Source organism: Acyrthosiphon pisum, chromosome A3, assembly GCF_005508785.2.
Source record: "Acyrthosiphon pisum isolate AL4f chromosome A3, pea_aphid_22Mar2018_4r6ur, whole genome shotgun sequence".
Lineage (NCBI taxonomy): Eukaryota > Metazoa > Arthropoda > Insecta > Hemiptera > Aphididae > Acyrthosiphon > Acyrthosiphon pisum.
Genome location: NC_042496.1, coordinates 36,942,746 through 36,958,139, shown reverse-complemented (window position 1 = coordinate 36,958,139; position 15,394 = coordinate 36,942,746). Strand labels below are relative to the sequence as shown.

Here is a 15,394-nt window from a genome sequence, read left to right as displayed (position 1 = left end):
AAATAATTTTGGACTAGTAGTTTTTAGTACAAAGTGGATTATGTCTTAAAAAATTTTAATTTTAAAAATACCACTTAATGTACTTATAATATTACAAAACTTTAAATACTGCTATAAAAATAGTTTTTAATATAATGTTAAATACAAATGATTTGTAATAGGTACCTATTTAATTTTTCATAGTTAGACTTTATCGTGATCGATACTAGTCTTAAGTAAAACGACCTATCCATATTATCATGGATTAAATATACAAGGTTATCGCAATAGTACCCCCACTATATAATTTCATCACGTTAAGGAATTAAAATGGCAGCGTAAGGGGAAGACCTATACTGGCTATACTATGATATTATACTAATATATTATGGACTGTACCCTTACGCTGCCATTTTATTTTTGTTGGATAACAATATAGGTTATGTACAATGACCTTGTATATTTAAGCCATTATATTACTCATGTCTGCCAGCAAGTGACGAAACTTTCATTCGTCAATTGTCAGACCGTTGTGCATAAGCCGTGGCCGCCGCTTTTGTCTGATAGGTACCTCCACAGGTAAAAGCATAATTAATAAAATAAAATATGAATAAAACTTCATAAAAGGGATTACTAATTAGGTCATAGACTAATCTTATCGTGCTCCCAAGTGGTTGGTGGAACTGCGGAAGGGTTGCTGTGTAATGTGTACCAATATTAAATACCTACTGTATGCAACCACCGCAATTAAACATTCAAACATCTGCAACTTGACTGTTGACTAAAGATGTTTGCTCATTACTTAGGTACAATAATTTACTTCAAGTAATCGGTATTGAGAGATAATTGATTTTAATTTTGAAAACAAATTTGAATCCACCAGATGTTTTAAAGGGTATTGTGAAAGTCAGTTTTAAATTCGGTAATAATTTAATATTGAATTTTGAGCTTGAAGATGTATTGCAGGTTTTACAATGTTCTAGTTAATCTAATAATTATTCAACTTAAATTTGCAAGTATTCAATATAAGCATGGATTTTAGATTTATTTTATAATAATTTCAATTAAACATGTGAATCAAAAATAAAATAAAAAATAATTACAAAACGAATTTTACAATATTATTATCGTCGTTTCACTGAACACTCGTTAAATTTTGTATTGCACACTCAGCGTTTCATATTACACAATTTATAATCAGCTTCACGTTATATTTCTATGTTTTTTATTTAGTTACTGTACCAGCTACTACTGTATGTCTGTATATAAATGAATTATTATACACTATAACAAATGACAAGGTACTAAATATCATTCACATGCGATTAGATCTTCCTGCTTTTAAAATATATCCTGCCAGCTGCCGTGAAAATATATATTGCACGCATACACAAACTTGAATGTTAAATGATATTGTTTTTGTTTTTGTTAAAAGCAGGCTGTTGCAGCAGGTGTGCGTTCAGAGAATGGAGGCTGGTCGGTGATAAGTTGCAGTTATTTTGTTTCAAAGACTATGATGCGTTGATAGCAACTCGTCCAGCGGTAATTATTTTTAATACTTACTATTAAATTATTATACAATAAAATAATAGCATGTCTTACAACTGGTATAATGGTAACAATTTTTTTATAAATTATCAAAGACAAAAAGATTACTTAAAAACTATAGTAAACTTATTGCTTTGGGATACCTACACAGTAAACATAAATATATAGGTACGAAAAGTTACTATTATTTAGTATTTTACTATCAGCAATTTTGAATAAGAAAACACAATTTATTCACTTTAGAATAGTTTTAATAAAGAATTTTACTAACGATAATAATTGTAATTTTATAAAGTACCTACCTACCTAAATTTTTTTTTAAATTATAACATTTGAGAATAATAGCACATAATTATTAAGTATACTAATTATACTAAATTATCTTTTTACCGTATTTCCAAACATTGCTTTATAATTTCTGCTAATATTGCTAGCTTATTAGGGCTTAGGGTTAGGAGTACTTTTTACCATACATGTATACCATAGTGCACTGGTATATACACATAAAGCAAGTTGGTTATTTTTTTTATTTTGAAGTACCTACTTGAACAAAAATGGTATCCTCGTTAACTCATTTAGGTAATGGATATATTGATTTACACATAATACACATTAATACGTGATGAGCTTAATTGATTAAAAACAAAATAAATTACACAAAATCAACGATTGTTAAATTACTGAATAAACGTTGTGTCATCAAATATAACAATAAATTATACTTTTTTCGATGATTATGCATGTAAACTTACACCTGACAAGTGACATGTGTAAAATATGTGTATAATGATGCGCGGATACACCTACTAACAATTTCAACAATAATAATATTGTTAAACATATTAATATATTATAATATATTAATCATAATAGCTTTTCACGTATTATAATTATAAAAACATCTATAAAATATAACACGTTAAAATCAACATTAATCACGCATGTTCGTCTAAAATACTTTTCGATTGTATTACAGATAGCTAACATACAGTTTTGCTTCCGGTTCAAGTCCAGCCCGAAATGTCTGAAGCATCCGAACGTGCCGAACGCAAATTGTTTCATATTTTTCGACATTGTCTCGGGTAAGCAATATACACATATTATACACACATACACACACACACATACAAAATTTACGTGATGAACAACTATAAATGTTGGTATAATGATGACCACTTATATCGTTAACAGGTGATATCCACAAAAATTGGATGCAAGTGGTGCGCCGATTGAAAGAGACGTCGGCCAACGCAACGGCCGCACAGCTGCGCCGGTGGTCGCGAGCCGTGGACGAGAACGGCAACACTGCGCTAATATTGGGCGCCAAGCGGCTAATGAACTGCGGATTGTTTAAACGCGCGTACCAGTTCGCAGTCATGATGCTGAAATTCGGTAGTGACGTCAATTGGTTGAACAACGGCGGTCGCTCGTTAATTACATACACTGTCCATTACATGGATCAAGCTATAGACATCACTAGGCTCTTATTGAACTGTGGAGCAACCGTGTGGCTCGAAGGTGAGATGACCTACAACGGAATAGTCACCCCAAAGCCAACCCATCCCATACCATATAACCGCAAACTGGGTGTTAAAATTAAATCAACAAGGGCTCAAGCCCTACAATTTTTAAGGGACATTTTCCTTCCCCCCGCGCACACACACACACACACACAACAATCAATCCAGATGAATAATAGAACTTTACAATAACTTTGCATAATATAATACATCATAATATGAAATATATAATATTTTATTTTTGATGGTTAAAATAAAGTACAATATTAAATTGATTCTCCTGTTTGACGTTGCGAAAATTATTTAAGACTAGATAATTATAATTACACATCGTTATTCATATTTTATTTGTTAGTATCAAGTATCCCCAAACATGCATGAAATCGCTCTTTCATGAATGTTTACCTTGACATTGTTTTAAATCTTTGCATGGCGGAAAATTATTGTTCACTCCTATAACAGAGTTAAATCGCATAAACTGATGAAGTTATTGTTGTACGCGTGGTTTTAATTTTTATATAATATAATATTGTTGTTTTTAATAGTGCGTGCACTGCAGCCTTAGGACAGTCGAAATATATTGTACTATATTATAATATTATGTATATTAGTAAATGGTATATTAAAGCATTAATTAAATACTGCATATTTAATCAATGGTGATGCATATGTGAAATTAATTTCCACTGGGGAAGTAATAATCCACCAAATTCTAGTAAAAGTCTAACAATGTTTGAATCAAATGAAGTACTCCTCCCAGTAGGTCATCGTGTCCAGATTTTTTTTCAACCACTCAGAAGTAAGAACATCGGTCTGACTTATGTATGTTAGTGTGACCAAGACTGATGGAATTTTAGATTCGTATAGTGGGGTGATGGATGTCCGCAACTAATACAAATATGAGAGATTTTTTTTTTTGTGCGTCTGTATACTCTGTCACCACATTGTTAATATATGGTTTATCAATCTTTGTCAATCGTCATTGAGGGTTGTTCTTGATAGAAAATTTGATCTAGTTGATATAATATACTTTTGTTAGATCAAAATATGAAATTATCTGTACTTTTCTTAATGACTAGGAAAACATAACAAAAAACTACGGGAAAACGGAAATATTTACGCAACACCAGTTTTCGACACAATAGATTTACTTTTTTTTATGTAGCTAAAAAATGAATAACAATAGAGACTTGTTTGTACCCAAATAATTGTAATATCATGAAAATATTTTCGTTCATTGAGCACACATAGGTACAGATATTTTAAATCTTTGACTTTTTTCAATAAATGTTGATAAAATGTTTGCTTTTTCGTTAAAAAGCTTGAAAGCTTAATAAAATGATAAATTCTCATACCCAAGGCTTGTAAATGTAATACCTACAGCAGCAACGTTTTATTAATTACAATGCCAATGTAGGTAAATATAAAAAATGTACCTATGTTAATAATTTTATCATTTTGAAATTAAAATATTGACATAAATGGTTATGTTTAGGGAAGAGAGCTTCTAGAATTTGCATATTTGTTTTGTACAATCCAAGGGAAAAAACTTCTAACGAATTGTTTTATGTTACGACAAAGCCAAATCCGTAATTTTATGTTATTTATTTTTGCATACCTATTTAGGATTTTTTTTTTTTGTGACTTTAATTTTTTTTTTGGTACCTACATTTTGAACAATGGTTCATTATTAAGTGCAAATTTAACACATCCATTATAGTGACCTACTCAGTGCTGAGGCACATTCGAAACCTAGTATACCGCTAATAAAGAATGGCCCGCGTTTAATTAACTTTTGTTCGTTGCCAACAGATTGCAATTCGGAAGCTAGACTTCACTACGTGAAATTACTGAAGGAATACCGCACAAAAACGGAGTCGGATCTGCAGCGATGTCTGACCGATGACCCGATCGAAAGCCCACTGGACAGCATATTCACTTGGTTCCTACGTTCCGTCATGATTAGAAGGCGCATGGACGACAGTTGCCTGCGCACATTGTCACTACTCTCACAGGTTGGTATAATACATTATACTATTTAAAATGTATACAGAGTGCATTATATTATAAATTATCATAACCAATGGTGTAACTGTGTAAGTCAACCTTTGGGTGTCAAAAAAATAATTATTTAATATATACGTAGGTATGTTGATTCAACTGTTGTAATAGTTATAACCCTACTTCTATACACAACAAAAATATCGAATTAATATATTTTATAATAAATAATGTTTACACAGCAATGTTATGCGAGAACCATAGAAATTTTCAATTTGAAAATCTGATAACCCATTTTAACTTCGTATTGGTACTCGTTTAAAAGGTACAATAATTTTTTATATCGCGTAAAACTGTATGAATATGACTAAATTGATAGTTTCTAAATTATTTTAAGATAATATTTAAACAAACTAAAAATAACCAATTATTTTAAATATTATATAATAATATGCCAAAAAATGTATCAATCTTTCTCCACTTATTAAAAGGCACATGCTATTATAGGTAGGTACTATCAAAGTTATTATTACGTAATTTACCTTTGGGTCGCATTGATTGTATATGTAAATGTATGGCTTTATAATTTGTATATTTTATTCTTTTAAACCATCATTACACAATTGCGTTGTATTTAAGATCGAGTGCACTACGCACGCCGTCCTCTATGCTGATTATATGTATAGAAATATAGGACTGATTTGCCGATTATATATCATATCAATAATAAATGAACAATCAAAACATAATGAGACCCATTTTTTTATGATCATAAAAATAAATATTAATTTATCGGTTTGAAATGTATAACCTATACCTATTTTTGATATGTTGATTATAATAATATAAACATGTACTTATTTTACAATACAAAATTTATTTTTACATATAAATCCGGGCCGTATTCATCAATAATATTATTTAAACCACCTTTTTTAAAGTTTCGTTGGATTTAAATTTTAATGAGTCCTAATCCTAAACCTAGCAGTTTTACTCTACTTATATACATTTTATGTTGTAGTGTTATAGATACTGCTTTAATCTATTTTAAATCATTTATTTCAAAAACTCAAAAATTTAACATTGTGCAGCAGTTGTTTTGCTATTCAAATGTATTGCTTTCGTTTACGTGAAATACCCAACAAAAAATGTTTAAGTCAATTTAATCAATTTTGTTACATTCATAATAGTAATTTTACCAATCATCCATCCACCCACCACCACCTATTACGATCTTGTACCGACCCTTTCATGTGCGCTACCGTAGGTATACTTATATAATAATTCCAAATGCTATATATTATTACAGTCTGCAGAATGCGTAGATTGTATTATTATATTATATTGTTATAGTGTGTTATATACTTACCGAGTGTATTGATTATTACAATACGTCAATAAAAATTATAATAACATGTTGACGTGCGGTCCTTCTTCTTTTCTTTTCTAAAACATTAATTAACTAATTTTTTTTTGTTTTTTTTTTCACGACACGCCCAGTCGATGGGCGAGGACCCGACCAGGATGCACTCGCACGTCATGCGCACCATGTTCAGTCACGCTCAGTGTTACAATATATTCGGACCGGTGTTCTTCCAGATCAAAAAGGCCCTGGCACCCCAGTGGGTGCAACCGCACTCGCTGCAGCAGCTGTGCCGCAAGTCCATACGGCGGTCGCTGTTCCGCGGCCGCCACGGTAACGCGCACCCCGACACGGTGGCCGAGCTGAACCTGCCCAAGCCCCTGGAGTCTTACGTCTCCTACCACGACTGAACCACTGCCCATCATCATCTCTCCCGCGACCCACACTTGACCATCCCCTCTCCTCATCGTCAACAGTCATTAACGGATATACACGTCTTCCACGTCGCTTAATATAAATACAATCTTACCCCCCCTCCCACGCCACCAAATATCACGAAAATTAAAACTAAAAGTCAAGACAGTGAGTTAACGAAATGTTTTTATATTGGAATAATTATTGCAGTTTGGATACAATGATTTGAAACATAAATACATTTTTTAAAGCTACAAAATATTCGAATAACAATTCCAACTGGGAACTAATTCGGATACAATCCGTGGCGCAGAATTACGTAATATTACGTCAAATACGATCGGAACTATACCTTAACTTACGTCGGTGTTTAATATTATAAAATATAGTAAATAACATTTTTTGTGGCATCCTATTCCCCCCTCCCCCCCCCAAAAAAAAAAAAAATACCAATTATCATTGATTCCTCGTACAACCTATATTATTACATGTGCGTAAATCCTATATTATATATATAATATGGTTAAATAATAAATTAATTGACAAAGCTTTCGACTCGAAACGTACACTATATAGTTAATAAATTTGATGTCACCAGACGCTATGTGTCTATATATATCATGCCAGCTAATTTCGTTTGGCCAATAATACCTAAGTCGATAAGTCCGCGCTTGGCTCCTGTTATTTATTTTATTATATACGCCCAGCTTTTCGACGAAGTTACATCATTATCGACTTACTCTATTTTTACTTATATATATAAATTGTTTTATATTGCGTAACTCCATAATATTAATAAGTATAATAACTAATAATCATATAGCCGTTGCCTTGTCTTATGTAATATTTTTATCGAGTGTGTGCAAGACATTTTATGAATAACCTATATCTTATATAAAGCTATGGGTAAACTATTTTACTCGCCCAATGAAAATAGCTAAACTATTAATTGGACCCTTTATAATATATTGTGATATTGAGTGGTATAGTTCGATATTACTCACAATCGGGTTGCAAAAAAACGTTGTTCTTGCCTCGTAATAACAGTATAATAAATATAGGTAAATAATTTCATATTATTAACCTATATACAAAACGTGTATATATTATACATATATAATTTCACGTACTAATGTCACAAAAAATATTTATTGTATTTACACGATTATAATATTAATGTAAGTACCTAAATTGTAATTTTTTTTTTTATAGTCATTAGAGTCTATATTATATTATAATGTATAGTCTATGGACGATTTATAGTTTAGTTATAACTTATAAGTATTAGAAATATGTCATTTAGATTAATGGTTTGAAATGTGTTAAATTACGCGTTTTGCCAAATACACATCGCTTAACTATACCCAAGTGTCGTGACTGCGTTATATTTGTCAATACAATTATTTAGAAATATAATATTATAATTTATAACAGTTGCAATCATGTTTTTACCTGATTATCGGAGAATGTAAAACAAACAGCGATTATTGTTAGATCATAATTATAAATATATGTATTAACAATTGCTATATTGTAACTCTCCAATGTAGTAGTTCTCCGTGATACCGTCTAGATATAGTTTATACATTCGTTGCAGTATCTATATGTAGGTACCTGTTACCTGTGTATTATAATATAAAATATGTTAAGATTTGTGATTACTGCCCTTGGCATTTACATAATATATAATATTATAACACATCTATATTGATTCATTTGGTAATTGATTCCTAATGTTTACTATCGAATCGCGCAAGTCCTTGTTTATTGTAATATTTATCATTATTATGTACCTATTACTTATGATAATATCGATAAGTGTGATTTCACGTATGCGTGCTTGAGTGTATATATATGTGTGTGTGTGTGTTATCTAGTCGCAAAGTAGGCGACCAAACCAAAGGGTAACCTTATAAGTTTTATTTTATATTTATTATAATATGTTGTTTCAAGTTTTAAACCATCTATACCAAAATTATTGTTATTTCATCCTATCCAATTTCAACCTATATAAATACAATAAAATTTAGTAAAATTATGTTATATTTCAGTTTCTGTGTAAATTATATCAATTTGTTCTAATAATATAATATTTGTACCTAATCCATAGTATTTCTTTGTGTGTGAGCAATTGCAATTTAATAAAACAATTGATTTAAGGTTTTTTTTTGTACCATAAATTATTAATCTCCTCTTCAGTTAAAACGATAACAAATATATTATATATTACTTCTAAATAATAATTGTAACAATGCTTTTTAATATCATTTAAGGTTAAGAACTAGGCGGTTTGAGTGTTTTCTTTAGCTTGGTTTTCGATTGCACACCTTTCGTCTCCACGGTACTCGTCGGTCTTTGAGCATTTTTTGGGTCGATTTTTGATAGAAGTTCAGTTTCGAGTCTTACAAAATAACCACCTAAATATATATAATATAATAATATATGAACTAAATAATCGTTAGTTTGTTCGTAAACAAATCTTTATGATAATTAAGAACGCAATGTTATAATAGGTATGTAAGGTGCTGGGTGGTAAATATGCTTTAGCGTATAATTACCAGATCGCTGACTAATATCAGTAACGGGGTGGTTGGTAGTAGTCAACACTCGGCTGCATTCCACGTTCGAATTACTGTTTTGATGTAACAGCTGATGGACGATTTGCCTAAAACAGCGTTCTTCGTATTCTCTCTGATTGTCCTGATTGCAACGCATTGGTGCCGTTAACGACCATTGATAAGTGCCAGAGTATCTTTGAAATAAAAAAAATGTCATAAACTGCTCTACGTATATACTGTATAGACGATGTATAGTGTATACATATTACTTCAATATTTACAGAATTTATTGAAATACGACGGAATTACCTGTATCTTTGTTTCAGTGTTCTTATGGCTTTCGAAGACCGTTTGATCTTTTGTTGTCTATTGTTATAAGTAGTCTTTTCAGAATGAGTCGAATCACTGTCACTAAAACTCGACAAAGAATCCTCAACTTCTTCAAACGACGATCCGAACGACGAATTGATTTCATTCAACGGAACCTCGGTCGTTTCGTAGACGTTATTGTCACCTTTTATTTTAGGGCACATAAAATAATGACATTTCTCACAGTAAGTTGTATTCGCGTGTAGCCAATGTATAATTAATTTAAAAAGCAGAGTTAAATTTTCTTTACTCGTTAGGTACTTGGAGATAAAAATAATGAAGTTCCTTTACATTTCAATAAGAAAAGTAACTTTCACTCTACAAAAAAAAAAAAAAACGGTAGGTACCTAGTACTTTTTTAACTTCTTATCAATCAAATACCTAATGTGCTTTTTTAAAGACAAGTTATATTCAGAGAAAAATAGTTTATTAATTAATAAGTAAAAACTGAATAGTGACGATTTAAAGTTAAAAATACTAATATATTAGGTATATACATAATATACATATATTTATATAGTACCTACCTACCCTATAGGTACTTTATTATTATTTTTCCAATTAATAAAATTGTTAATTCTCGATACTCGAAATGGAAAAACGTTATATTTTAGGAATTACTTATCGAAAAAAAAAATGAATTTCTATTACACTCCGAATTGATGAGGGTTATAGAGAATAGACGTTAAAAGTCATACATGCAATGGCCGAAATAGTTTTTGCAATTTGTCAATCAATATAAATTAATATGCATTTTCCTATAAGTCCGGTCCTAATTATGATAATATATCTTACTTGTACTAGGCGATACGGGACGTTTGGCGAAAGGTTTGTCCCACAATTCCGTCAACAGCAGTCTCTTGTTCGACGACGTGCCCATCACGATATTATCCCACCAAACCTGCGATTTCCTAGACGTGCCTTCATTCGAAGCTATAAATAAAGCACGAAAACACGTTTATAAATTATGCGCATGCGATCCTACTTGTTTTCTGAATTATAATAGTTATATAAATCTGAACTAAAAATTATTAGACGTATAGTATAATATTATACCGATAAACGGAGCGAACCGATGAGATTCAGTGGGCCAAGCTGTAGTGTTTTGATCATTGCTCTTTGCATCGCCTGTTTATTAAACGTGTGTAAGAAGAATAATTATTAATAATTAACGTATTCAATCATTTCGACAAACACGCATTCTCAGATGGGTTACGTGCTATTTCCGACGGTGTCATTTCCGACGATCGACAAAATTTCTAAAACAGATTTTAAAAACCGGTAATTTACGTGGTGCAATATTGTCGACGAATACAATTTGACCTTTATATACATATTAGAAGTTAAGTTATTTTAAATTTTAAAATTTATTTTTTTTAAATTATTATATTTTAATAGTTAACAAGAAATTTACAATTTGTAGTAAGTACCCATGTTCATCAAAACCTTGTACAGAAAAAAAATACTCCATCTTACAGTTTCCATTTTACAGTTAAAAAACATGAACTACTATAAAGCCTATAAATATCCAAAACTAATTAATCCGTAGTATGTTTTGTACTTTTGTAATAAAATCAGTTCAGATGACAAAAAAAAAAAGTTTAAGTTCGAGTTTTATTTTAAATCAGCTCTCTCGTAGAATTTGGTTTTTGTGTATAATATTATATTGAATATATTATAACGTAACATAATTTTTGGCTTATTATCATTTATCGACCTATATGATTCACTAAGCATATGCTAACGCCCATTTTCTTTAATAATATTGATATTTGGATTTTAAAAAATGGATTAAAAAATTCCAAAAATCAGAATTTTAACAAATTTACTATTAAAGGAAAAATGTGGGTTACCACGCTTGTGGTGAATATATAAATGTTGTTATCTATCTTAATTTTTTTTTTTTGAGCTTTAAGCGTTTTTTCTAAATTCGTCAGATTGTATGGCATCTTTTTTAAAAAGTAGGTCAAAGGTAAAATTAAAATCGTCGGTAACAACAACATGTGCCAGAAATGGCACGACACCTTCGTATATGAACAACGGCCTACCATGTGCGTCCATAAGTTTTGAAATCCCATTCGGGAAAAACATGGGTGGGTCGGTGATGGTTAAGGACGGGAACATTTGCATGACTTTATGTGTTTCTATTTCGGCTGTATGTTCAAGCAACGGAATGTGCTCTCGATAATGACAACCCTGTTTAAACACAATACAATGTAATAATTGTTTATGTGCCTGCCAATGACAATCGTGTTAATAGTGTTATTAATTATTATAAATTCGTTGTTACTTTACGATTTGTTTGCATAAAAATATTATCATTAAGCAAATGAATGTACGTACACGACGGGACTTAGCTCAAACCGCTAACTAAATAAAACGCCAAAAAGCCCATCATCAAGACAATTTGTATTTGCACAAGTCATAATAATATAGATAATAAACTATTTTTTTCAATACGATAAACACTTGACGATGTTATATTTTGTTATGTTATTATGTGCTTAGTGCAATTAAAAGAGATTATTAAATATATAGATAAATTGTTTAATATTATATTATATTTGTGTAACATACTACATTTAGCAACACACGTAGGTTGTTACCGAATTTAACATAATAATCTTAATAATAAACATAATATGTTGCAATATGATGTTTATTTTTGTGTTATAAAATTAATGTTACACTGCAAATTTATTGTGTTACCTATTTATGGTCTCTTATTTTTGTCTGTATAAAAAGTCAAGTTAATAATATTATTAATTGGGTGTTAAGAGTAGGATTTATGAAACGAATTACTCGCGTCCCATCATACCTATACAATTATATCTTCAACGCCACAGTAAAAACCAAGCTAATTATTACGAACCAACTAAAGAGCAAAATAAATCAATACACACTGATAAATAATTCTTCTGCAAAATGTACACACAATTATGCAAAATATGTTAAGCTTTTGTAGAAACTTACAAATGGATTTCTGATGGGCTCGTATTTAAAAGTTTTTTCGTTGCAACATGGATAACGACCTAAAAATACACAAAGAAGTTTTATTTAGAGACACATTCCACCGGTGATAATCATGTAACGTAGCACAATTTTGTGTAATAAAAAACAAGATTTAATAGAAATCATTATAGTTAGGTAAGTGATTTTTTTCACATGGGCATTGGTGGATCCGGAGGGGGGCAATGGAGGAATTTGCCTCCCTCCCCCCCATCAACGTATTTTTCCTTTGTTTTACACTGTATTTAGCCAATTTTTGTACTTTTTGTATTTTTGCCCCCCCCCCCCACACAAAAAAAAATCCCTAGACCCGCCACTGATCATGGAAGGGTGCGATTAAACCACTACCCCCTTCCACATCGGTAAACCACTTGCCACTGCTGTATACCCAACTATAATAGGTACTAGGTACACAACTATATTATTTTATATAAAAATAAGTTACAAACAATTGTTACCAATAGGATAGTAAAGATATCGATTGTTTTCAACCGGATAATACTGTGGCTGTTGCGTATGGAATTGACACCACCTTTGATTCTTGACCGGATACATGTGTTGACAACGTGAACACCGCATGAAATGGCACTCTGACCACAGAGACCAGTAAACAATTCGCCAACACTTATATTTTGAAAACAGCGACTTCACGTGATCGTTTAATGTCCACTTTGAATCTCTGGAGTAGTAATAAGTATAATAATATAGTAACGATCAAAACCGCAAATAAGTGATATATTTTATTTATTTTTAATACTATTCACATACATTTTTCTACTCTCAATCAGTAAATACTGTATACCTAGACATTTTTGGGAGGAAGGCACAATTTTATCATTATTCTTTATCAATTTTCATAATGATGAAACAAACGTTTGAGTAAGGTATTAAAATATATTTTTGAATATAAAATAATAATTAAAACGGGATTATCAGTAAAAACCAAATAAATGGCTTAGCACTAAAAATTAGAATTAAAATCAATAAGTCATGATAAGGATAATAAATATAATAATAATCTAGTTAAAATATTAAAATCTATATGCCTTTCAATTTTAGAAACTTTTTAGGAAAATAAATATTACCTAGAATGGCATGCAATCACACTTCCATTTTGAGCAATCTTAAAAGTCGGTGGTCTACAAGGTATCCTGCCAGCAACGCTTGGAACCAAAATCGTATTACAACGACAGCAACTATAAAAAGATCGGTTAAATGATTTTGAGATCTTGAATCTTCATGAGTAATACCTATTAAGTTTATACTTTATATAGGCATTTTAATGACAGTAATAAAAAATATACAGTTGTATTTAAAACAAAATCATGAGATTAAAACCGTACAAACCCTTAACGACTTAATAAACTTATTATACAACGTGCAACAAATACATTTTATTTTGTTTTATACTATTAATTTGAGTTGTATCTAATTATGATATATTTTTAAATAAATCCCCTTATGTTATAGTAATAATAATGATCAATTGTGCAATAATGATCAATGTCAAATATTTAAATTAATTTTTTTTTCATGCTAATTTTATTATTAGGCCATCTGTTACAATAGTTGAACAATAAGCTTAATTGATAATTTTTTTTTCAATACATACTGGAAACACAGAGTTAAGTGAACTCCCAGTAGAAAGTAATTCGTAATTTTTATTTAATCGTAGAAATAAAACATATATTATTATTTATTTAAAAGTGTTTTAAGACATTTTGGCTTATTTTTTAAAGAATAATAATAATATATATATATATATATGTATATAATTAAAAATAATTACTTAACATAAAATTAACATAGATAATGTAAAATAATGGAACACACTATATTCATTATTTCACTCAAGGCATTTCATAAAACAATATATTATAATTATTTTTACTTTAATATTTATTCCTTACGAATAGGCAATTCAGTCAACACAGATGAATGTTGAGACCATGAATATATTTTACATAATATTATAAATAATACTAAACCGTTTTATGACCAATAAGTCAATAATCAATATCTGCAAAAAATATATTATGAAACTACTTGTGATAATAAATTATTATTATAATATTGAAAACCAAATTCAATGTATAATAGGTTCAGTAATCATATCATAATGTATTCCATGATTTCCATGTAACAGGAAATAGTTTGGTTTCTACTGTTATAGGAACAACTGACCACATTTCAACATTTGTATTAGCAAATAAATTAGTTATAACCAGGGCTCGTAAGTTCATGCATCTGCATGTTTTTTTTTGCTACACAGGAAAACATGCTAGCTGAGATACAAATCCGTTTCATAACAATAGTAATAATAATATGAAGTTTGATAGTGCATGTTTTTGCATGTTTTGGGTGTAAAGGCATATTTGGCATATAGTCGATTTTTTACAGTCGTTAGTGCATATTATTTCATAAAAATATTTTTTAGACAAATATTTGAAATGTTTCTTGTTTCTTATTTACTTTCCTGTTTACAAAATTATAGTGTTTTGATTTATTTTTATTCAGTGAGCGTGTGACTACCCTAATGTCCTAGTACCTACATACTTATTTAGATTTTATGCGTTTTACGAAATATCGCGGAAACAGTGTAATCGCTACCACTACCATCCTCCACCGTATAA

General features: G+C 30.2%; 2 protein-coding genes across 7 annotated transcripts in view; one reads left to right on the top strand and one right to left on the bottom strand.

Annotated features, from left to right (window-relative positions):
- LOC100166615 overlaps positions 1–8,988 on the top strand; it is a 25,681-nt gene extending 16,693 nt beyond the window's left edge. For 3 of the 5 annotated variants that reach the window (XM_008189706.3, XM_029491716.1, XM_008189707.3), the window contains 5 exons: positions 1,415–1,521; positions 2,504–2,609; positions 2,719–3,045; positions 4,860–5,062; positions 6,549–8,988. In XM_008189706.3, the coding sequence (XP_008187928.1) occupies positions 1,415–1,521; positions 2,504–2,609; positions 2,719–3,045; positions 4,860–5,062; positions 6,549–6,821 (1,016 nt within the window). In that variant the 3' untranslated portion in view covers positions 6,822–8,988. The remainder of the gene's footprint in view (positions 1–1,414; positions 1,522–2,503; positions 2,610–2,718; positions 3,046–4,859; positions 5,063–6,548) is intronic. The other 2 variants (XM_001948340.4, XM_029491717.1) reach the window with 1 other exon arrangement.
- Positions 7,689–15,394, bottom strand: part of LOC100575984 (uncharacterized protein KIAA1841 homolog) — a 10,741-nt gene continuing 3,035 nt past the window's right edge. For both annotated transcript variants that reach the window (XM_008189712.3, XM_029491715.1), the window contains 9 exons: positions 13,847–13,957; positions 13,220–13,440; positions 12,726–12,784; positions 11,801–11,948; positions 10,809–10,880; positions 10,548–10,685; positions 9,693–9,897; positions 9,384–9,577; positions 7,689–9,242 (listed from right to left, as the gene is read on the bottom strand). In XM_008189712.3, coding sequence (XP_008187934.2) covers positions 9,100–9,242; positions 9,384–9,577; positions 9,693–9,897; positions 10,548–10,685; positions 10,809–10,880; positions 11,801–11,948; positions 12,726–12,784; positions 13,220–13,440; positions 13,847–13,957 — 1,291 coding nt within the window. In that variant the 3' untranslated portion in view covers positions 7,689–9,099. The remainder of the gene's footprint in view (positions 9,243–9,383; positions 9,578–9,692; positions 9,898–10,547; positions 10,686–10,808; positions 10,881–11,800; positions 11,949–12,725; positions 12,785–13,219; positions 13,441–13,846; positions 13,958–15,394) is intronic.